A 23,639-nucleotide genomic window follows, 5' to 3' on the forward strand; every position below is an offset into this window, starting at 1 on the left:
CCAAAAGAGCCTACAATAAACTATATTGGTGTTCTGGTTCAGGAGAAATTCAGCCTTTTGTTCATAATACATCACTGAAATCAACGTTTGTCGAAGTAGATATTTGACGAAAATTCAGAATTGGCAGTTATAGATTTTGGCAACAATTTGATTTTGCAGAAAAAATCATATAAGGTGACATTACAGGATATCTGTATTTAATGGAAAGCTTCAATCGCCAAGTTTGATCATTGATCATTTTTGTCGCACCACGGTCATTTTCTGCACACGAGGGCTAATTAGACCGGGACCTACAATTTATTGCCGATTCCGAACGGCAGGCTTGTTTTTCATACTCATCGAGAGGTTGGTGCGCTAACCCCTCGATGGGGGACTCCCTGCGGTAGCATTTTTTGCTGCGGTCAAGTCGCCATTTTTTGTTGTACCCCTGTGTCAGGAAAGTTTTCTGACAAGGACGAACTGGGTATCGAACTCGCGACACCTCTAAACATCCTTTGGTACTTTAGGTGAGCATCTTATCGACCGGGCTACCGCGCCCTTCAATCGCCAAGAGATTAGTGAAGTAAAAAATAGAATCATTGCTGAAACCTACTAAAATTACTACAACAAATGCAGATTTCAGTGATCTATTGCAAACAAAGGGCTAAATTTCTCCTCAACCAGAACACTGATATTGTTTATTGTAGACTCTTTTGAAAGCTGGCGCAATGGACACGTTTTTGGTAACTTCAATTAATTGTAGCCAGAAGTGTATTTGCGTAATTGACTATGAAAAATTTTGATGACAATTCAATTTAGAACTTTGCCAATCTTTCAGTGCTTGTAGTTCGCCAATAAATCCAGATATTTCGATGAAAATGATGTTGTCTTATAGGATTTTCCAGTTCTTTTCAACTATGTACTTAGTTTGTGTGTAGATCTCTTAGAAACCTCACAAACAGTGGTTCTTTCAGACTTGACACATATTTTTTTCTATAATCAATTAACTACTATAACTCAAAAACGGTTTGAGACAGGACAGAGTTGGTAGGGTGTTTTGTGATCCACTTGTGCTCGTCTATTTTACTACTACTCCCTTGTCCCATCTATTATCTACTCCCTTTCGTTTGGCAGAATAGGGGTCACATTTACTGTATATATTATTGTCATACTTATAGAAGGACATAGGGAAAAATATTTCTTACCTTGGAAAACTGATGAATACAATTAGTCCCTAAATGTGAGCAGATTAGAGTTTTTGGAGTATTATTATAGAGAAAGACAGAGGGGAAGAAAGAGATGTAAAGATAGAATTTTAGACAATTCCCTACTCATGTAGATGGCCTTCTCACAATATGCTACGCCAAGTCTCCTCTATTCACAAAAAGGATGGAAGTGCAATACAACAAGTGAACACTTGTCACTCCACGCAGAATTGAAATGAGTAAAAACATTCTATCTAGAGTTCTATACCCTGGAATTAAAATTATAAAAGTAGAGCTCTGTGTTCAAGGAAGATAGGAATTTACTACCAAAAATACAAAAGAAAATGTTTGATTTAATGTGTGTGTGTGTGGGCGATTACGTGTAAATTATGATAAAAATGTATTTAATATTCCTGTTTTTTATCTTTTTGCCCTGCTGCTATCAGTTCATTAAATCACTTTCTGAAAGACAATATTCATAAACAAATATTTTGACTGAAAATAATGCAGTTGCTCCCACGTGTATTCTAGCAATGTATAAAAATACTAAATGGAATTCATTGCAACATATTTATGTAATTTAATCCATTAAAATGACAATATGCATGCTAGTGAGAATATAAAAAACTTTGTGTTTGCACAATACTGGTTTATAAATTATAAATTTATTGTACGAAAACACTCTTTTGATTGACAACAGCCACAAAATATACATATATAGTGAAACTTTTCCAAGAGGCCACTCAGCATTTCGCAAAAAAGTGGCCGTCTGCGCAGGTGACCGCCGAATAGCTGTTGTATGACAGGAAAAGCATATTTCAGGGGACATGTCAAAATAATGGTTTTCAATGTCACAAATCTTATGCTCTATTTATATGCAAAATGCCACAAAACTACATATACAGTGAAACCTTGCTACAATGATACTTGATATAACAATAAATCCCTCTACAATGGTATTTTTCAAATATTGTTTGAAACAGCCTATAATCTATAATGTTAAACTTCTCTCGATACGATATCCCCTTTACTGTGATAAACCCTTCTATACCAATATTTTTAGGAGGATTTTGAAATCGCTACAACTTTTATTATTTCTATGTATTTTTTGCTCGAAATATCCTCAAGTATATTTTTTTAACCCATGTCACATGTTTCAGTTGTTCTGACGACGTCTAATAATATCGATGTTGGGCATCACCTAATCACAGAAAGTGTTCAGTATTGCTACTTTTTGTGAGATACACCAAAGTGTATTGTGATAAATCCCTTTACAGGAGCAAAATGCACTTCTAACTGAACTTCTTTTACCAGCTAATCAATTTACCAGTTAATCAATTAAAATATTTTGCAGCAAATAAATACTCAAAAGAGCATTTTTTGGTTATACTGCAAACGTCAATTTGTAAAAAGCTGCCAACAGCATATATGATAATTTGATGACGTGTGACAATTTTGACTGCCGATTTGAAGATCATTCTTTTACAAAAATATTTTTCTTGGTTCGGTATCGTTATGTACAGGGTGATTATAAAAAAACTATCCCGACATATGGGCACCTAACTATCATACCATTCACAGAAACTGAATGAAATTTTGGCATAAGGTATTTTGATGTATGCGCTCAAGAATGATATGGAAAACAACAGTGTCACTCTAACAGTTACGGTTACAGTGAGAAAATTTCGAAAATATCAAATGGCAACACCAAGTTTTTTGTATTGGAATGTGATCTCCATTGTGAAAAACCCTAAATAGCGTTCGAACGGCAACTGTAGCATGAAAATCACCGGCGGTAGATAGGCTAAAAGTGAAGACAACCAATAAGGACAGAGAAGCAGCATAAAATAAAGCATTTTATTGTGTTTCACAAATTTCCATATGACCTTGTGGAGGACTAATCAGGCTGGGATCTCAGCCGAAGAAACGGTGTGACGAATGAAACGAACATTAATGCTCTGGTGCACGGCAAAGTCCTTTTTACTTTTTCCTTGCCTAGCTCCGGGGATTTTCGTGTACAGGTGCCATTCCAACGCTATTTAGTGTTTTTCAGTATGGAGATTCCAATACAGAAAACTTGGCGTTGCCATTTGATATTTTCTCACTGTAACCGTAACTGTTAGAGTGACACTGTTGTTTTCCATATCATTTTTGAGCGCATACCTCAAAATACCTTATGCCAAAATTTCATTCAGTTTCTGTGAAAGGTATGATAGTTAGGGGCCCATATGTCGGGATAGTTTTTTTATAATCACCCCGTATATCAAGGTTTCGCTGTATCTTGTACAGAAATACCAGATTATCTGATCAATTCCTTAATCTGTAGTATCCGGGATCTGTTCTTTCTTTATAGCAAGTACTTATACATGTTCTTTCATCACATTTCTTTTACTTCCTCAGTGTTGTTCTGAATCTCCGAAGAAAATATCCTCAAAGCCGAAACTTTCACATCCTTTATCTATACAGTAAATATCATAGACTATATTTGTCTGGTTTACCCTGTCACCAAATTTTTAAACTGTCTCACCAGCTAGCAACAAACATATAGCATTAGCCTTTGTCATCTTATTTAGAAATGTTTCCAATGTATGATAGTTTCACACATGAACAGAAAATCTGATTGATCCAAAAAGGTATTTATGCTGATGTATAAAAATTATAAAGTTATACAAAAAGAACTACCAGCTCTGAATGCCCAAGGAAGAAAAAAAAACTCACAAAAACTTGTTTTTTTTTTAACTCTTATCTACAAGGAATTGGCCACTGACCGCATACAGAGGTGGCTGCAGAATAGGGATGATTTTTGTATTATGTCTATGGAGCCTATTACCCGATCAGAAGAAAACTGGCTGCGAAGGGGGGTGGCTGCCTAGGGGAGTTTTACTGTATATATTTTGTTTTTTTAAGAATTTTATTTTTTTTATAAGGAACTGGTACATTTTAATGGGGTTTGCGAAAAAGTTGTTCCCAGTTTATAAGATTTTTTTTTGGCACAGGAAAAAAAAATTCAAATTATTTTTTCAATCAAATTAAAAGCAAAAATTAGGATCAAATTATTTTTTTAATTCAAATTATGTCGATCCGAGGGCACTGATGCCCATACCTTTTTTTATTACCAACTAAGTACAGTAAATTGCTTTGTCTTTGTTAATTATTGATTATATGAAAAATACTTTTTACATTTTTAACCAAACTCAACTGTGCCAAATAAGTTTAACTGTAGATTTAAGTGTGATGTGAAAAAAGGTTTAAAAATACTGATTTAATGTAAAAAAACAAATTTCCAGAATTAAAAAATTGCATGCCAAGATGTACCAGAAAACAACATGCACATTACCACAATATACTTGATGCAATTTAGTTGCCATGAATGAAACATGGTGAATATATCATTTCTTAGCAGTTTCATATCAAATTAGATGAGTAGAATAGAAAGAAAAGAAATGCAGAGAGCAACATTAGCTGAGAAGGCCTGGAAAAAGTAAATAGAAAGAAAGTTAGTGAAACGCTACATCTATCAATAGCACATACATACTGGAAACACACACTTCCATGAATTGGGAGAAAAGTTATGATTACTGACAGTTTTCTGAGCTGAACTTTGTGATACAGTAGATTCTGCATAAGAATCACTATTTAATTGAATCAGACATTTATTATACTTTTTTTCCACTACTAGAAATTTACTTAGGCAAGTTTTCAAAAGTATTTATTAATCATTGGAAATGTGCCTAATAATTTGAAACTAAGCACAATATGTACATTGTATTTTATTGTACTGTGCTCATTTTTAGCTAATGATTCTCTCCAGTTAGATGGAACGCTATTTTTTCACAGACGATATGTCATGTAATAATTTCATGTAATATGAAATACTTTAGGTATTATCTGAGTTGGGCTAGAATCTCTTCAAGATGGAAAGTTTAGTAGATAGAAGAAGAAAGGACTAGAAACAATGTGTCCCATTTTCTGTGATCCCCACATTGACTGTTTTGGGGCAGAATAGGAAGATTGCGTTTGTGACTCTTGTAAATACATTGGTCATTTTGAAAAGGGGTCATCTCCAATTTTTTCAAAAATTCACTTTTCATGGTTTCACAGTCCTTTAGCATCAACTCATGTATTCCATATGGAAAACAGAACATATTTCATCCATTAAAGCACTTCTAGATGGATCTCATTCCAGCATCAATTTTGAAAATGGGTCATCTCCCTCCACCCCGAATACGCTGACTACCTCTCAAGGCCTCACTGTTATGTATTATGCCAATTTCTAATTTTCTCACCTGACGCCACCATTTATTGATAGTTACTCCGACAAACCAGTCATGGCCCAGGCTCTGTCCCTCCAGGGATATAAGCCTTTTACCCTTGCGGGTTGGGTCGCGCTGGGGATATTGATAGTTACTAGCAATCATCTGTCTGTGTTAGACATGTGCAGTATTAATATTTTATATTATTGTTCGTGCTAGAAAAGATGTCGGACAGTGCAAGTTTGTTGAGTCATTCTTTTAATCTGGTTAAAAAAAAAAAAAGAAAAGGCGTGAGAAATACCAATTACTATAAACAGATCACAATAAGGGAAGCTAAAGTTCACAGAAAGGAGCATGTAACTCACATAGATAAACTAATTGGACAGTGTTTGCTGTTTCGGTTTCTGCCAGCTCTTGTCCTAACAGGAAGATATTTGAAAATCACAATTTAGTGTTCCCTCAGAGAGGTCACTCCTTCAATGACTGCGACTGTGATTTTGTGACTGTTATAAAAAGAAAATTTGCCATCATGATAGGATCTCTACATCCCACAAGAGTGAAAATTTGATAGAATCCTCTACAAATACCAACAAATTCAAAATAAGAAATGGCACACATCGAGATGTAGCTGATTTTAAAACTTGGACGTCCTTCTTTAAAAAAAAAAATTTTGCCATTCAAAGTTATGGAAGAGCTGTTTCTCAAGCAGAAATTATATTTTTTAGTGAACAACTATTATGAATTCCATTTCACCAGTGAAGAACCAAGAGTTGCGATAGCCAAGCCCTATATCAACAGCATCTTAGAGGAACGATTTCTATTATTAAAGAACCAAGAACAAGATGGATCCCCACTGTTCATCCCAAATCCAGAAAACCAAAGAAAACTTCCTATCAATATTAAGAAAATACAGGACATCAGGAAGCTCTACCAATAGGTACCAGCCAATAACAAAGACTTCTACAATGAAATAATAAATGAGTGGTCCACAACTACAACAGATGAAGCACCTGAACAACTGTATATAGCTTCTCTCTCTTATCTTACCTATTACATGTAAATCCAGTAAGGTTTCGCAGCGATATCTGTATCAAGGATTTTATAAAAATACATGTCTTTGTAAGTTAAAGCGAACTTGATCTTTCAAAACCTAGGTTCATTTTGAAAACGGGTCATCCCTAAATAGGAAAAATATTTTTCCTGGCAATCCTGTAGGACCATAAATAATTAGGTAGGCATTTTTACATCATGTGTAATCCTCTTTAATGATAGAAAATTACCGATTTAAATTTTTTGGAAATAGTATGGAAAGAAATGGGTTTTTTGCTCCTGTAAAATTTGTAAATATGGAGATGACCCCTTTTCAAAATGACAGATTCAAATGGACTATGACACCACCACATAATCAACTACAAAAAAAAGTAATGAAATTTTTATTTTTCATTGTCATGGTCTCATTAAATATCTCTTGCGTCAATGAATCTGCCCCATGTTGTAGAGCTGTGCTAGAGCATTTCGCTAACTTTATAACAAAAATAAATTTAATTAAATATTTTAAATTATGTGTTCAACTTTTACTAAGCCTTAATTTTAATAAGAAAAGAATATAAAATTAATAGTGAAAGAAGAAAGAATAGTGTATATTTTCATAGAAATACACTTTTATTGATTTTTTTGCTTAATAAACTCAAATTTCAAAAACCAAGGTGATTCTATTAAGCACAATCTACTGTATTGAGTGATAACATGAACTAAATAGTGAATTACTAGAAAATTTGATCAGAATAATAAGCTGGACCTAAATAAAAAATTGTAGATAAGTGCAAAAATGTTAATGGAATCTTTATTTATCATATCAAAAAAAAAATTGGAATAGAATACGGAAGTACAATAAAAAAAATAAAGTACCCTAGTCAAATATGTGAGTAAGTTTTTGCTTTTTTCAGATATTAATGTCACCACATGGCAGCACATAGAGATAGGTGTCTGTGCTCAACAGAGATTCTGTCTCTATTTTCTTTTACATGTGTTACTAGGATGAATACTGAGTCTCCAATGCTCTCAAATTCATATTACAATTTTTGATACCTTATAAAAGCAATAAAAAATGTGCAAATCTATCAGCTGATTCCCACTCAAAAGTAATTTTATAGTGCATACTAAAATAAACTTCTTTATCACAGGACATAAAAAGTCACCAATATTAGCAGTGCATTTAAGAAAAAAATAATAAAAACTTCAGTGACAAAACCACACATGAAAACACACAGTATCTTATAATCTTTTCTAAGGAATCAAGAGAATGGTAAAACAAATAACAAAGTTAAATATACAATAGCTTCCTAACCTTTATTCCTTCTATTCGAAAGCCTAAAGTAGCCGTGGAACTTATGGTTTCACGCCACACCATATACCGTGGTTTAGTAACTGCTTTCAACATATGCTCTTCTTCACTAGGTTCATCTTTGTCAATTTGGACCATTTTTTCATACATATCCTTGAGTAAAGAATGTGGGAAAAAAAATCAATTTTTTTAAAGAATGTTTCCACAATTATGACGGTTATCGAAATAAATACAAAAATCTCTCAGAAAAAAAACTACTCTAGAGGCTACATATTTGATCTCCTCCTATACAGTTTATTCATTTAATTAATTTATCAAGTATTTTTAATAATTAATAGTATTCCCCAAAGCAGAATGTAGGTATAGGAGCCATTTTGTCTTTGATATCCATAAACAAGCTAATGGAGAGTATATACTTTTTATTAAGTATAAAAGTTCCACAAAATGGGCAGTATATCTCGAAAAAGGAAAAGTTCAGATCGGTTGTGTAATATTTGCGACCTTTAAAACAAGTTCTGATATATGATTGTCATATATAATCATTGTCCTGCAATGAGCCCTCAGCTGATTGAAAACATTCAGCAGTAAATATTCCCGCAATAGTATTTGCTACACTTTTCTTAAAATTCTTACCAAGATTGTTCTGCAGCAGCACTGATTGTTTTCTGATGTACTTCAGTTTTTGACATATTCTGCTTTGGGGATAATAGTTTGATAGTTAGTAATTATAATAGTTACATTTTTAATAATCAATAACAGTAATTTTAATAACTGTTTTGTAAAAACCAATAAATTAATTCCTTAAACAATGAAATTTCCATAACATACAATCCCTAACACGAACAATTTTCCATGTCCCAGTTTCATGTAATAGGGCTATAAATGAATCACACTTCATAGGAGAATAATATCAAATACAAATTCAAGAACAGACAAAATGTCCAACAATGTGGCTGCAAAAATATGGATGTTAAAGAAAAATTCCTGTGGTGAAGCTGACCTTGAGCATTATATAGAACTTGATACTTAGTGACCAAAAACTAAAAAATCTAATCTAATATAATCGGCTGTTATATAAAACACCAGAACCATGAAAATGAAGAGAACAAAATAAATTAAGAGAATTTAGTTTATTTAGAAAGTGATCAGTTATGCTATTTTATATCAAAGCTTTCATAAATACAAGGGACCAGGAAGGTAATCCAAAATAGAAAATTCACACACAGATAAGCATTGTAACTAATAAAAAGGTGGAAAAAAAACAACTTGCCTAACTGATTTCCTAAATTAATTTTTATTGTGTATGTAATGTGTATCAAATTTTGATTAAGCAGCTAAGCATTTCTGAAACTATGGATACCCCTTCACATATTTCAAACAAAACTATTTTCAATCATTCTTTTGTTGCACCAAGGTCATTTTCTACACACGAGGGCTAGACTGGGTCCTACAATTTATTGCCGATTCTGAATATGGCAACCCTTTTTACACTCACAGAGAGGTTAGTGAGCTAACCCCCTCGGTGTGGTCACGTCACTGTTTCTGTTGTATTCCTGTGTCAGGAAAGTTTCTGACAAGGATGAACTGGATATCGAACTCGCGAGATCTTTAAACATTCTTTAGTACTTTAGGCGAGTATCTTATCGACCTGGGCTACCGTGCCCTCAAATAAAACTTGTTTTTTTTATTATCAGTAGATGGCACTGCCGCACGTAGGGGAATAAATAGGATTATGAAGATGGAGATATTAGTTTTGGCCACAGTGAGTTTGCCAGAAGAAGTTGGCGGGAAAGGCCACATTTTTTTGTTATGTCTGTCTGTGATTGTCTTGCATTTTTTATGTGCGTAATAAATGTTTAGAAAATGGATGCTGTGTTTTTCCTCTCTGTGAAGAGTCTATAAAGAAAATGGAGACCCAACCAGGATCGATTTGAATTTGTCGGATTGAGTTTCGTTAGCGAATCATGCTGCTTCGAGTTCCATCAAATCATGCTGATTCATGTGAGCCACCCAGGCTCAGAGGTTTGATGATTGCAGGAAGGTTTAGTCTTCATGGGAATCAGTCCAACCCAAGGTTTTGCAATCTGTTTTGTCTTCTCGAGACTGTGCTGAAGAATTTGTGATCGTTTTATGTTTGCGAGGCCGTGCTAAAGATTTCATGATCAGTTCTGTCTTTGCAAGTGTGTGCTGGAGGTTTCACGATCGGTTTCATCTTCACCATGGGTCGTCCAGACTCAAAAAGTGTGCATCCATGATAAATGAGAAAAAAGAAGTGTTTCTGACCGAAAGTACATTGCAGTATCATTACGTGCAGTATCACACGTATCATTTACGTGTAATTGACTTGAGTTCCCCTCATGGTGATGTTCCCAATTGCATTTTGAGTATATGCACATATTATTGTCTTCATTTATTTTGTAACTCATCCGCATATATCTTTACAAATTGAGCATTTTACACAAGGTCACCATGTCTTATTTGGCACAAGGTATCAAAGAGGACTTGAAGGTGTTTGCAAGTGAATTAGGGTTGGACACCCCCATAATTTCAAAATCATAGATCTCAAGAAGGCCATTCTTAAAAGCAAAGAATATGATGAGCTTTGCAAAGAGTTGCTGAAAACTATCATAGGTGATAGAAATGAGGAACAGAATGGAGGAGAGACGCAATGGAAGAGCAGCAGAGGAAAGATGAAATCGAGGAGCAATGGAGGAGAGGCACAATGGAAGAGCAATGTATGAGACTGGAAATAGAGAAACTGAAAATTGAGATAGAATCTCGATCAAATAGAAGGACCCAGTTTGAAAATGTTAAAAGCCCAAGCAGAGAGTTCCAAAATCTGATGCAAAAGTTTGATATGAGTGATGATATAAGTCTCTACCCAGTGCTCTTTGAGCGACAAGCTCATCGGGTATTGCTACCAAAGGAAGAATGCGCCACTCATCTTCTAGGATTACTACCTTATGAGATAAATCAACTGATTGCGCAAGAACCCGAAGAGAACGTGGAGAATTACGACCTTGTAAAAGAACTGTTGATGAAAAGATTTAAATTGATGGTGGAAAAGTTTTGTCAGCTGTTTGTCTAACATCAGAAGAAGCAGACCAGTACTTGGCGAGACTTTAATCACAAATTATGTGCATATTTTGATGGCTGGACATCACTTTAAAAATAACATTTGACCAGTTAAGGGATTTGATCATCACAAATCAAATTAAAAAGCAAAGTCCAGTGGATTTCTGAGACTATCATTTAGACAAATGGAGTAATTTTGTTTCTCCTACCAAACTGTCAGAAAAGCTCAACCATTACGAAAGTGTTAAGAGACTTGTCGAGACATCACATGCTGGTGAGTGGGAAAAACAAAAATTCCTGAAACCAACATTCTGAAATTTTCAGGACAAGTTCAACAGAAACAAAGAAGTGGAAGATGAAGAAAGATGAATGCCTGGAAACATACGAACTGCAAAAAAGTAAGAGAGACAAAGTCAAATAAGATGTTATCGATGTGGTAATATGGGCCACTTGAAGCTCTGATGTCCCGAATTACCCAGGAACTACCCTCTCTATTGACCACCATCATTCAATAAAGACAGAGAGAGAGAGGAAATGCCAGATACTCAATTTATAGGAATTATAGGAATGTGTCAATATGTGAAAGTACAGAGGGTGGAAAGGTTCCTACTAAATAGATGAAATTAAAAAATTTGACAGTATGAGCACTCATCGATACGGGCAGTGTAGTATGCATTTTGCGTGAGGACATATACAAACAAGCTGTTAGCATTCTGGAATTGACGAGGAAGCCCATACTATTATCTGGAATTGGTTCGGAGCAGGTGTAGACTAAAGGGTCCTTTGAACAGGAAGTCAAGTTGGATGGAAACAGTTTGACCCTTACATGGAATGTTGTACCCACAACACAATTGAACTTTCACGCAGTGATTAGAATTGGAATCTGAAAACAGGCTTCATTGCGCTTCGATGAAAGTGGGGTCACTTTTCACAAGAATGGGGAGAAAATGTTGCTCGTGCAGAGTTGTGCTGAACTCAGCCAAGAAGACCAACCTGGCGTGGATCCCATTCGTAATGAAGAGATTAACGAGAAATTAAGAGAAACAGTCTTGACACATAAGCCAGAAAAACAACTGCTTCGAGGAGAATCATTCTCAATGACGAAAAGCCTATCTACCAGAGATCTCGACACACATCTTCCCCCGAGAGACTTCAATTTGTCGAGCAGGATTTCTCCACGGTCAAAGAAATGCCATCAGAGGGAAGGCAGAGGAAAACGTTCACAAGACTCAGACTGATAAGAGGCAGACTTATAACAAGAGGGAAAAAAATTCCCAATAATAAAATTGGTGATCTATAGGCTACACAAAGAACTGAGTTTGGTTCTGGACTGAAATTGAGACCCAAATTCTTTGGTCTGTATGAGGTAACAAAAGTGAATCCTAAAGACAGACCCGAGGTAAAAAAAATCGGTGAACATTCGGGATCATATCAGCATTACCGTATTACTATCTCAACTGTTGTCATAGAGCATGTTTATAATGTCTCAATTGATAGAGTTATATTGTGTTCATTTGTTTTCATGCTTATACAAATATTGTGTTCATTTGTTTTCATGCTTATACAAATATTGTGTTCATTTGTTTTCATGCTTATACAAATATTGTGTTTTGAATTTTTCCATGCTTATACAAATATTGTGTTTTGAATTTTTCCATGCTTATACAAATATTGTGTTTTGAATTTTTCCATGCTTATACAAATATTGTGTTTTAAATTTTTCCATGCTTGTACGAATATTATGTTAATTTAAAATGTCACTGAGGTCAGTGAGCCATAGGATATCCGAGCTGTAGGATTTTTAGTTATAGTTCTTTTCATTATCAGTAGGCAGCATATAGGGGAATAAATAGGATTATGAAAATGAAGATATTAGTTTTAGCAACAGTGAGTTTGCCAGTAGAAGTTGGCGGGAAAGGTCAAGCTTTTTATGTCTGTCTGTGATCATCTTGTATTTTTTGTGTACGTAATAAATGTTTAGAAAATGGATTCTGTTTTTTTTCTCTGTGAAGAGAGCCCACACATATATATACGTTCTCCATTTCATGGTTTCCCAAATATTTTGCTATTTTGTAGAGAGAGAGCCCCTGATAATTCCACAAAATACTGAATGACAATAATTCTTATAATTATATAAAAAAATTATGATTATCTTGTGGTATCCTGGCCAATTTTGAGGCACTTAAGTGTTGTAACAAACTGGTTAACAAACATTGTCCTAATTCAATATAAATTTATGTTCAAAATATCGTAAAGCACACGGCTGGGGAATTACTACTTTACTTAATATATATTGTTCTGAAAAATAAATAACAATCATGTTGCTGAATATTTTTATTGTATTAATAACATTACTATGTTTATTTCCTTTCATGTCAATTAATATATCTCCAATAATGGCCACGAAAAATTTTTCGGTTCCTATGGGAGTCTATTATGAAGGGGTTTCACTATATTAATTTGGTAAGGACATGTAATCAGCAGTATTTGTCAATACTCAACATCTCCATTTTTGAGAGAGAGAGAGAGAGAATCTTATATCAAAAAAACTTTCAACAGAGGAAAACAACTTTATTTTAAAAAAAGTACTTGTTGTGATTTCAAAACATTGTAAAATAAGAACTACTTGTCAAAATGACTTAAAAATTTACAGGAATAATTTTGACGCAATGGAATTTTGCTTATCAAAAGAAAAACTTTAAAATGTACAGATAGATGGATCTGTACTTACCAAACATGGGAAATGTACATAGCATGGAAAAAATAGTCAGCCAGGACAAAATTAACATTTTGTGGATAAAAGAATCCCATTTCTATCTTCAAGGTGCTGCCACTATGTAAAATTGTTTGGGTGAATGCGAATCCATTCCCAATGCAACCATACACATTACCTTTTCATTCTGCAAAGATCACAGTGTTTACAGTAGAATTTATCATTTGCCTATTCTTTTCGAGGAGACTGGTCTTACGGGAAGGAGGGTCCCAATGTCTGTACTATCACTAGTCAGAGGTATGAATTTTTATTGTGCAACATCATTCTAGCACTTCACCAGCATCAGTGTGCGGATAGCACAACTTTTATCCAAGATGGCACCCCTCCATACATTGCAACAAGGTTGAAGCAGCTGCTGAAGAAACATTTAAGAAATAACTGGATTATCAGCCATCATTTTTCAACAGCCTGGCCATCACATTCACCTGAACTTAACCCTTGTTAAAGAAACATTTATTTTCTGGATATTATGCTGAGGTGAACTTGGAAAGAAAAGTCATCTTGTCTCTGCCGGGACTCAAACCCAGGCCCTCTTGCATACCGAGCACAAGCATGCTACCATCTACACCACTGGAAACACGACCCTGCCTTCCTTATTTCACGCACTGTGGCGTGCCCCATTCTCCTGAAGTTAAGAGAGGATACTAATCTCTACTTCAGTGCCTCACGCCACAGCACGTGAAATAAGGAAGGCAGGGTTGTGTCTCCAGTGGTGTAGATGGTAGCATGCTTGAATGGTATGCAAGAGGGCCTGGGTTCGAGAGAGTCTTAGCGGAGACAAGATGACATTTCTTTCCGAGTTCACCTCAGCATAATATCCAGAAAATAAATGTTTCCTTGATATCTTGGGCTGAGCAAAAGCTATCTATCTCTTAACCCTTGTTACTTTTGACTTTAGGGGTGCCTCAAAAATGCTGTGTAAAGTCGTCAGATTGTGAACTTGGCTGATTTGAAAGCATGCATTATACACAGCATCACCACAGACAAACTCTGATCTGTTGTACAACATGAAGTTTTCGACTTCAAACTCTTAGCAGAACATGACATGATGGACAACATATAGAACATTTCTTGTGTAAATCATAGGTGTTTGTTATATGAATTATGAAATTTTGTGATGTTAACTAAATTATCATTTCACTCTGGCAGACTATTGTTTCTATTCTGCAAGAGAATTTTCTGCGTTTCATGAGTACAGCACCATCTGTTGGTAAATTTTTAAGTTTTTCTCCCCTTTGCCAACCAAAATTTTATTGCTTCAAGAGTGCAAATCCAAATTTTCAGTTCATTTTGACCAGTGGTTCTTTTTTTACAGCATTTTAAAATAACTTTAATCACCCTGTATTGGAAATATATATGGGATACAACCAAACATAGCATGGAACTTAATGCCCTTTCTTCATCATCCTCTCAATAACAACACAGAGAAAAACCACATAAAGAGAAATGCTTCCAAGTCAAACCTAAGGAAAAGTGGTTTATGAATACTTTCCGTCTGCCCCCAGCCAGACGTAGATCAAGAGTGATGTGCAGGAGTGGTGTGTAGGTCCATTGGATCATCCCACATTTTACAGGACAGATCTATTTTTCCCATATTATTCTGCTCTTGAGAAAGCTGATCTCCACATCCCCTTGCTCTGTATCAGTGCCTGTCTGCAGCAATCATAAGTTGCTTTTCTTTTGGATCATAAAAAATGTTTATAACAGTATAGCGAACAGATTTCTATTTTCAGACATTACCGATCAGTAACATGTTTATTAAATTTTTCTAAGCAAGTTACATAATGATTTTGGGTTTCTGTGAACATAATGATTGCATAAGGAATTTAATTACAAAATAAACTATATATACTGTATAAGACAATTAAAAATAATTAAATTAAAAATAAATATTTGTATAAAACAATATAATTTTATCATGACTAAATTAATATCTTCATACCTATAATTTTATAGAGAAAAAAACTAACTTTCCGTAACTTTGGTTTTTCTTTTGCTCTACAAAGTTCTTCTTCGGAATATGTTCGAACACCAATTTTTATATCCATAACACAAGGAGATTCAAAATTTGCCAATAAGTCTTGCAGTTCTAAATACTCTGATAATCATTAAGAAAAGTTTTGACAAAACAGTGTAAATTCCTATTCTGCATATATAATCAGAAATAAAGTTTAAAAAAACATGATAACATAAATATCGTGGAACCTTGGTTAGTGAGCATATTTTGTTCCATAAAAGAACTTGTTAGCTGAATCACTTCAAAATCAAACCTAAATTCTCCATAAGAAATAATGTAAACTCAGATGATTTGTTTCACAATTATTCATTCACATAAAAATAACTAATAGAAATGGCATTTAATCAATAATACAACACAATAATATAATAATACAGTACAATAATATAATAATACAGTACAATAATATAATAATACAGTACAATAATATAATAATACAGTACAATAATATTATAATATAGTACAATAATATTATAATAATTTTAATACAATAATGCCATAAAGTATATATACAATACAATGATGCGTTTACAAATGAACATACTCTAAACAACGGGAGAGAGGAGGGCTATCGTTTAGGAGGACTTATAAGACTAACTGTTGTCTGTAAACTTATTCTTTTATGTGACTGGAAAAGAACTATCCAATGACATCTGCTTTTGCTCCTTTTTAGGATTCCTTGGAAATGGGAAATTACACTGTTGTTGACCAGATTCATTGCTCAAATTGCTGCAGCTTTATTTGGGTGGTTCTTTTCTACAAAATTTTGCACAGATTCCCATTCTACACATCTCTCTAATCTCATTTGAAATGACTCCTCTCACATTTCTCTCCTCTCCTCCTCAGCCGAGATACCATCCATAAGCTCTTGCTGTTACATGCACTAGAGATCCCTCAATTCGTTTGTGGTCAACTCTTGGCCATGTTCCTCCATTAGTTCTTGAATGTCGTTCTCATTCACCGACAATCTCATTCTCTCTTTTCTAAAAACACAACCTCTTCGATAACAGGTGGCTCCTATTTCAAACCATCTGCTACTTGCACGAAAGCCTTCATTTTCTGTTGTTGTATCTGGCAAGATTGGTATACAAGGTCTTTGCCTTCCAGCAGATAATGTTCTCAGTTCACAGTATCGCCAACTAGTTGTTTTTCATTCATCAACATGAGCAGCAACTTTCCTATATCTTCCAAAGCATATGGCTGTTGTTTTGATACTCTCATCTTTTGCTGTATTTAGAACTCTTATTTCTTCATTCAAATTGTTCAAATTGTGGATGTAGACTTCTTATAGAATCTTGTATGTCAACTATTCTCATACTTGCGCTCTCATGCTACTAGATGATTTTCTTTTTAAATTCCAGAGTAATCATGTTCTTATCGCTTTTCTGCTCAACTTTCTTCATCACAGGGGCCATTGTTGCAGCACAGGTTCTAAAACAGTACTACTACTACTAAACTACACTTGGACATAAAATAAAAAATGCTTTAAGCGCACCATTTGATGTATGACATCCATATTTGTTATGGGCATCTTTTTCTCAGCCACCTCCAGAGATGTGAGCTGAGAATATTCTCCTGGATGTAAAAATTGGAGAATAATTGAGAATATTCATTTTTCTTTTAAATAATTTAAATTTTTTTACTAATTTTGTTTATATTGCAAAATATAAATCCGTTTTCATTGCCTGAAACATTTACAACAAAGCAATTTTTGATATAATCACCCCCAATGACAACTTTTTTAGTTCGAGAATATTTTCCAGGTCATGATGACAGGTTTTAAAAGTTTGGCTATAAAGATTTTAGAAAGCATTAAATTAAAACATTAAAAAATTATTTTAAAATTAGATAAATTTCCAGAAATAAGCTCACAACAAAAAAGAAATTAAATCAAAGTTGATTGATAAAGGAAGCAATTATTATACAATCACCTTCATTCTAAGAAGATACAGAACTGTTGTTTTCTCAATGCACAATACACTTAAATTCTGTATCACTCCCTTTTTTTTAAAAGTTGTGTAATTCAGCCCTGTTGGTTTAATTTTCTTGCTTTCAAACTTTAATATTGTGGTCTCCAAACTTCAATATACCCATCTTCTTGACTGGAAGAGAGACAGGGACAGAGAATATTCTCTCAAAGGACTACTATTATAAATTACTAGAGAATATTCTCTCAAAGGACTACTATTATAAATTACTAGAGAATATTCTTATCAAAAATAATAATTATTATTAAGTTATTTATCGAGATTATTTATTATAATACATATTACATATATTCTTGATAATACTCTCTGGAAAGATTTCGGTAACTGAAGAATATTCTCATCGAGGAGAATATTCTCTGGAAGGACTATTATTAATAACTTCAGAATAAATCTTATTATTTTCTATAAGAATATTCCCCAGTAATTTATGAAAGTAGTCCTTACATATAATATCCTTGAGAATATTCTCTGGAACTATATTATAAATAAGAGGAGAACATGCCGCCTGGCAGTCGAGTGGTTAGGGAACTAGCTTCTCACTGTGCAGGTCTGGGTTCGAATCCCGGTCCGGGCATCAATGTTTACTAACACTAACAAATTCCCTGGACGGATCATGCTGATCCCTTGGGAATACGTGAGGATCACATTATTATTATATTCTCATCAAGAACTTATAATAATATTCTCAAGTTATTTATAATAGTAGTCCTAGCACAGAGAATATTCTCCGAAAGATTCTCGAGAATTTTACATCTCTAGCCACCTCAATGGGCATTTTGCCTGTTGTGGCCTTGTATTTGTACATACACATAGTTCCAATGCTACATCTAGTTTTATATTGTAAAAGTCAGGCCTGTATTCCTTTTGTGAGTGAGGCATGATGACCGGAGACTGTAGGCGAGAACATTACCCACACTTATATGGTATATGTGAGAGTGGAAACGAAAACCATCTGTTCAGTTGTGATCACGTGAAAGTAAATGAATAAAGTGCAAATTTTTTGCTTGTTATTTGAATCAAAATTTGTTCAACATATTTGCTTGTTAACCAAATTTGTCATAACCAACGTTTCAATATGTATGAATTGATACATACTGAGAAATTACAGCTTTCAAAATACACATGAACCCTAAGTGTATGGGTATGTATGTTATTCAAGTCAATGTATTCAGTCAAGACTACAACTAGGGGGGAGCAAGCGGGTCTTGTGCCCCGGGCACTATATACAGAAGGGGGTGCAGAATCCTTCCTTTAGCTGCTTCTTCTACATTACATGTAGGTTCCAAAATGCGTTCTTGCCCCACAGGGGCGTAGCCAGAAATTTCGTTCGGGGGGGGACCACTTTCATTTCGGGGGGGGACCAAAGTGACAGAACAATAGATTTGGCCATCTTTTTCCCTTTTTTCGGTCATTTTCTCACATTTCGGGGGGGGGGGACCAGACCCCCAAGTCCCCCCCCCCCCTGGCTACGCCCTTGTTGCCCCAGCTGAAAAAGTATTTAGTTGCGACCCTGCATTCAGTATACATGCAAATTTCAAACATGGGATTCCACTTCAACACTTTGTTTATAATTTGTGCTATGTTTGAGGGATCTAAATTACCTCAAGATTGAGGCTGAACATAATCTATTCATTTATTGAATATTGGTTAAGAGACAATGATAATTATTGCTAGATAAAAACAAATCAATGCTGTAACTTGAGTCAGCTTCTGCAGGATGTACATAAGAGAATTCTGTTCCAATTTGAATAGAGCAATTTAATGAAAATATGTCAATCTACAAGCTAATAAAATTAGAAATCTCATGTTTCTAATTGAAAAGCTAAGGTTTTACAGAGTTCTAGCAATTGCAGTAAGTTTTTCATCACTTTTTCAAAATTTATTGCTCAACATACAAGTTCAATCATTGCTACAATATGGATTAACAATTCAAGATGCAATTATAATACTGTACTGCTATCATAACTATTCACCATAATTGTTTCAAGCTACAGTGATACCTTGGTTAATGAAGATAATTAGTTTTGGCATCACGTTCATTAACCAAAATGTGATTTCGCATAGGTTTATATGAAAAATTGTTTAATGTGTTCTAAGTACATCAAAATTTAAAGATAAGTTTTTAAAACACCAAGGGAAACACCTATAAAAAAAGATAAAAACTGATCAAAGGCTAAGATGAACAGCTTTGAAATTGGATGAATGAGAATTTACAGGAAAAGATAAGATACTGAAGATCTTTTATTTTTACAGAGAGTTTGGATGTTCTGAAATCTTCTCTCTTCCATCTGCATGTATCAGATAAAGAAATGAGCTGACCAAATCACAAACAGATACCGGCAGCTCATTTCTTTATTTGATACATGCAGATGGAAAAGAGAAGATTTCAGAATATCCAAACTCTCTGTTCAGTTTGATGCTAAGAGTCTCGCCCTGAAAAAAACATACTCACTGAAAACATAGGCTCCTTTTTTTATGAATTTTTTATTAGACGAATCTTTCATTACACATGAAATGGTTCAAGAAATTTCAAAAAGAGAAGTAGAGGTACATCTGTAAAAAGAATCTTGAAGTGAACATCAGTTAATCAAGCTCAAGCAATGGTAATTCTGATGATGATTGGGGTAAAAATTAAACTCACACCGTGGCTGTGTTAGGTTAGCATGTACATCCATATAAATAAAAATTTTGGTTATCTAAAGTAGAAAAATGACAAAAAATCTGTTAGCCAAAAAATTCATACGCCAAGGCATTCGTTAGCTGAGGTATCACTGCATTACATAACTTATTTTCTCACATGATTAATTTATCATTTTTTTACTACCAGAAATTATCCTTCATTCAAATATTGTTTGCAAATCAAATTATGAAAAAGTAAAATAAAACTAACAAGTACCCAAGACAGATCACAAAAAGGAAAATATTTTTTTTTAAAAGGTCAAAAATAATGTTAATGATAATAATTTTCCATTGTCTTTTGAATTCTTTGGCTACTCTTTGGAATAAAGAATTAATAACATCAACAGTTACTGCTTAAGTTGAAATACAAAATATATCATTGAATATACTATTATCAAAAATTAATTTCATGCAGAAAAATCTCTTTCATGACAGAAAAAATTTTACAGCTTTTTTTGCATCTATGAATACATTTCGAAAAATTGCAATTTTTCAATGTAACAAATATAGAAGGAATAGTTCACATTGAACAATTCCTAAAATATTCAATATATAAATTTCTCCGCTTTTATTCAGAAAAGGATACTTTCACCATCAACAATGACATTCCCTTTGTATTCAGGTACATAAAAACGAAGTTCATCATCCATGATCAAATTGAAACAAGCTTCTTCTTCTCCACACAACTTTTTTAAAATTGTACCCTGGTGACCAGCTTTGAAGTTCCCTTGATAAACAGTATAAGAGTTTATGGTAGGTAACATACATATAATGAAAACCACAATTTAACAATTAACCATTGTTGAAAAATTAGCTGACTGTTGATAAAAATTGTAATTGAACTAGGGATATCATTAAATCAAAGATATACAAAAAAGGAAACTTTTATCAAAAAAGTGAATTTTTAGCATTATATGCATTTTGTAATAAATACAGTCAAACTTGATTAATTCGAAGCTCAAGGGGAGAGCCAAAAAGTTTGAATTAAACAATTAATTTATTCTGGATCTGTGAAATGATTACAAATTGCAACTTAATTATTGATATTCTCATAGGATTAATATATATAATGGAAGAGTAGATCAACTTTGCCCAAGAATATTAAGAAGTCACCATCAAAAAAGGCAAATACACAAACTCTTAGTGCATTTTGACACACAATGGATGTTGTCTTCAGAGGAAAAAATATTTAACAACTTACCACGCTGACTGAGGATCCCACTTGGGTTGGATACCAAATCTTAACTCTTGGTTGCTCAGCGGGAAAAAAAAGTATGTGTGTTCACTTCAAACATCATGGTCAAAATACCCAGGTAATGACACCTTGGTTATAATGACAAAATCCCACTGAATTTTTGAAGGCTCTTTAACCGAGTTTGACAGTATTTTATTATTGTTATATACAAATACAAATACAACGCCACAACAGGCAAATTGCCCAACGAGGTGGCTGACTTAAGAACATCATGGATCCCTGAGCCATTTTTTGGAGGCCCTACCTACTACTGCTACACCACACATGCCCCCCCCCCCCCCGCGGAACCCCCAACGAATCGGTACATGCGGGAATGTGCGTGTACGTGTAGTGAAACCTGACGTGAAGTTTTTTGTTTCTCTGTAATGCTTGTTATGTGTAGTGCTGCCATCTGCCACCAGATTTTCTAACTATGAGTGAAGTGTTATGATTGAATGATTTATCGTTGTAGGACTGTTGCTCTCTGTGGCGAGACTTTTTAACGGGGAGATCGGCTCGCATTTGCGCCTTGAAGTTGGGAAGTTGGGATATAAAAAGAAATATTATTTCTTATTCTTAATTTTAAAAAAAATTCTATATATATACATGAAATAACTATTAAATTGAATGAGTTATTTACCTTGATGACCAGCAAGCTGTATCCATGGATATTTTTGCTTCTTGTATGTCTGTACAAAAGGTGTGCAACGAACAAGATTACGTACTCGCCTCCATGCTGATGGCTAAATAAAAAAAAGTCATCATCTTTATCATATTAAATAATTACTCTAATAATATGTATTCATTTGCAGGGTGCATGGGAAAAATCCCAGAGACAGAACATTAATTTTCTAATTGGGGTTTTTAAGACAGGGTGACCAAATAAAAAAAATGTTTTTTATTTTTATTTTAAGAACTTAACAACCCCTTGCAATATGAATGACGTATCTGAGGTCTACAAATCATTAGGATACTTTTTTTTAATTGGAAGTATGCTTCTAGGATGTTTCCAGGATAAACAGACTTTCCTATGTACCCTGTATATGTTCATCCATAGCCATCGAAAAATACTTTTCATAGACAGTGAAACTTGTCTAAGATGGACACTGTATGAGACGAAAACCAGTCTTGAACTGAATCAAAAGCTAATCCATTTGATTAGTGCTTTGATACGCATCTTCATGAAAGGGAAATCTGTATAAAACAATGTTAATTCAGTCCTTAACATACAGCTTCATACAGGTTCTACGGTAATCGAGTCCTTGAAGGCTGCAATATGCAATCAATATGAATTACTCTTCATATGTGCCCTAATCCTGGGCTACTTTGCACACCCCAAATCTTGAAAAAAGATTTAACATTACCTAGCAGCTGTTCAAATGTTTTCAAAAGAATTTCAATTCTGCCTGACCAGAGACACTATAAGTCACCTCATGCATTTGAGTTACTAATGAAAATCTGCCATTTTGGATATTGATTGCTAAACATATCTATGCTGAATTGATTTTAACTAGAATTTCTGTCAGGAAGAAGTTGCATTTCGCTGTTACAAAACGACTTAAATAGAAGTTAAATGCTTTTTACTTATGTGTGGAAACTCATTATTGTTTAAATCATGCCAATACAATCTCTTAATTAATAACTATCTATCATTATATAATCGATAGAAATATGGTAGTTATATTCTGAGCAAAACAAGGGCAACATTGCACTACCTAAAAAAGTGGTGGAAAGTAATCCCACAGTTAGTTATATGATAATCTGTTACTTAAACAAAACTTATACAGAAAAGTGTAGCAGTTTTCATACAATGCATATGGAAAAGACTGGATAAATAAGGCACAAATCTAGAAAGATGTGTCAAAATGGGCATTTCAGCATGATTAAATGCTATATGACATTACATCCTGTATTTTATGGGACAGAACCATTATTTTTCTGTGCATGATTTCCTAGGTTCTACTCCCCTCCCCCCTCCCATAGTCTACTCTGTATCACTAATGTGAAAGGCATAAATAGAGCAAGGAGATACCTAACATTAAATTACTATTCAATATATATCACAACAGTTTTTGAAGTAAAAGAAAAATCA

The 23,639-nt window shown here is 34.1% G+C and overlaps 1 protein-coding gene across 1 annotated transcript in view; it reads right to left on the reverse strand.

Moving 5' to 3' along the window:
- Positions 1–23,639, reverse strand: part of IP3K2 (Inositol 1,4,5-triphosphate kinase 2) — a 43,946-nt gene that overhangs the window by 14,522 nt on the left and 5,785 nt on the right. The window contains exons 3-6 of the mRNA XM_089246391.1: positions 22,188–22,290; positions 20,900–21,040; positions 15,600–15,727; positions 7,785–7,934 (exon numbers count right to left, since the gene is read on the reverse strand). Of these exons, the coding sequence (XP_089102517.1) occupies positions 7,785–7,934; positions 15,600–15,727; positions 20,900–21,040; positions 22,188–22,290 (522 nt within the window). The remainder of the gene's footprint in view (positions 1–7,784; positions 7,935–15,599; positions 15,728–20,899; positions 21,041–22,187; positions 22,291–23,639) is intronic.

This window comes from Pholcus phalangioides, unplaced genomic scaffold (genome assembly GCF_987345545.1).
Source record: "Pholcus phalangioides strain wild (caught in Gottingen) unplaced genomic scaffold, Ppha-v1.0 ptg000017l_1, whole genome shotgun sequence".
Lineage (NCBI taxonomy): Eukaryota > Metazoa > Arthropoda > Arachnida > Araneae > Pholcidae > Pholcus > Pholcus phalangioides.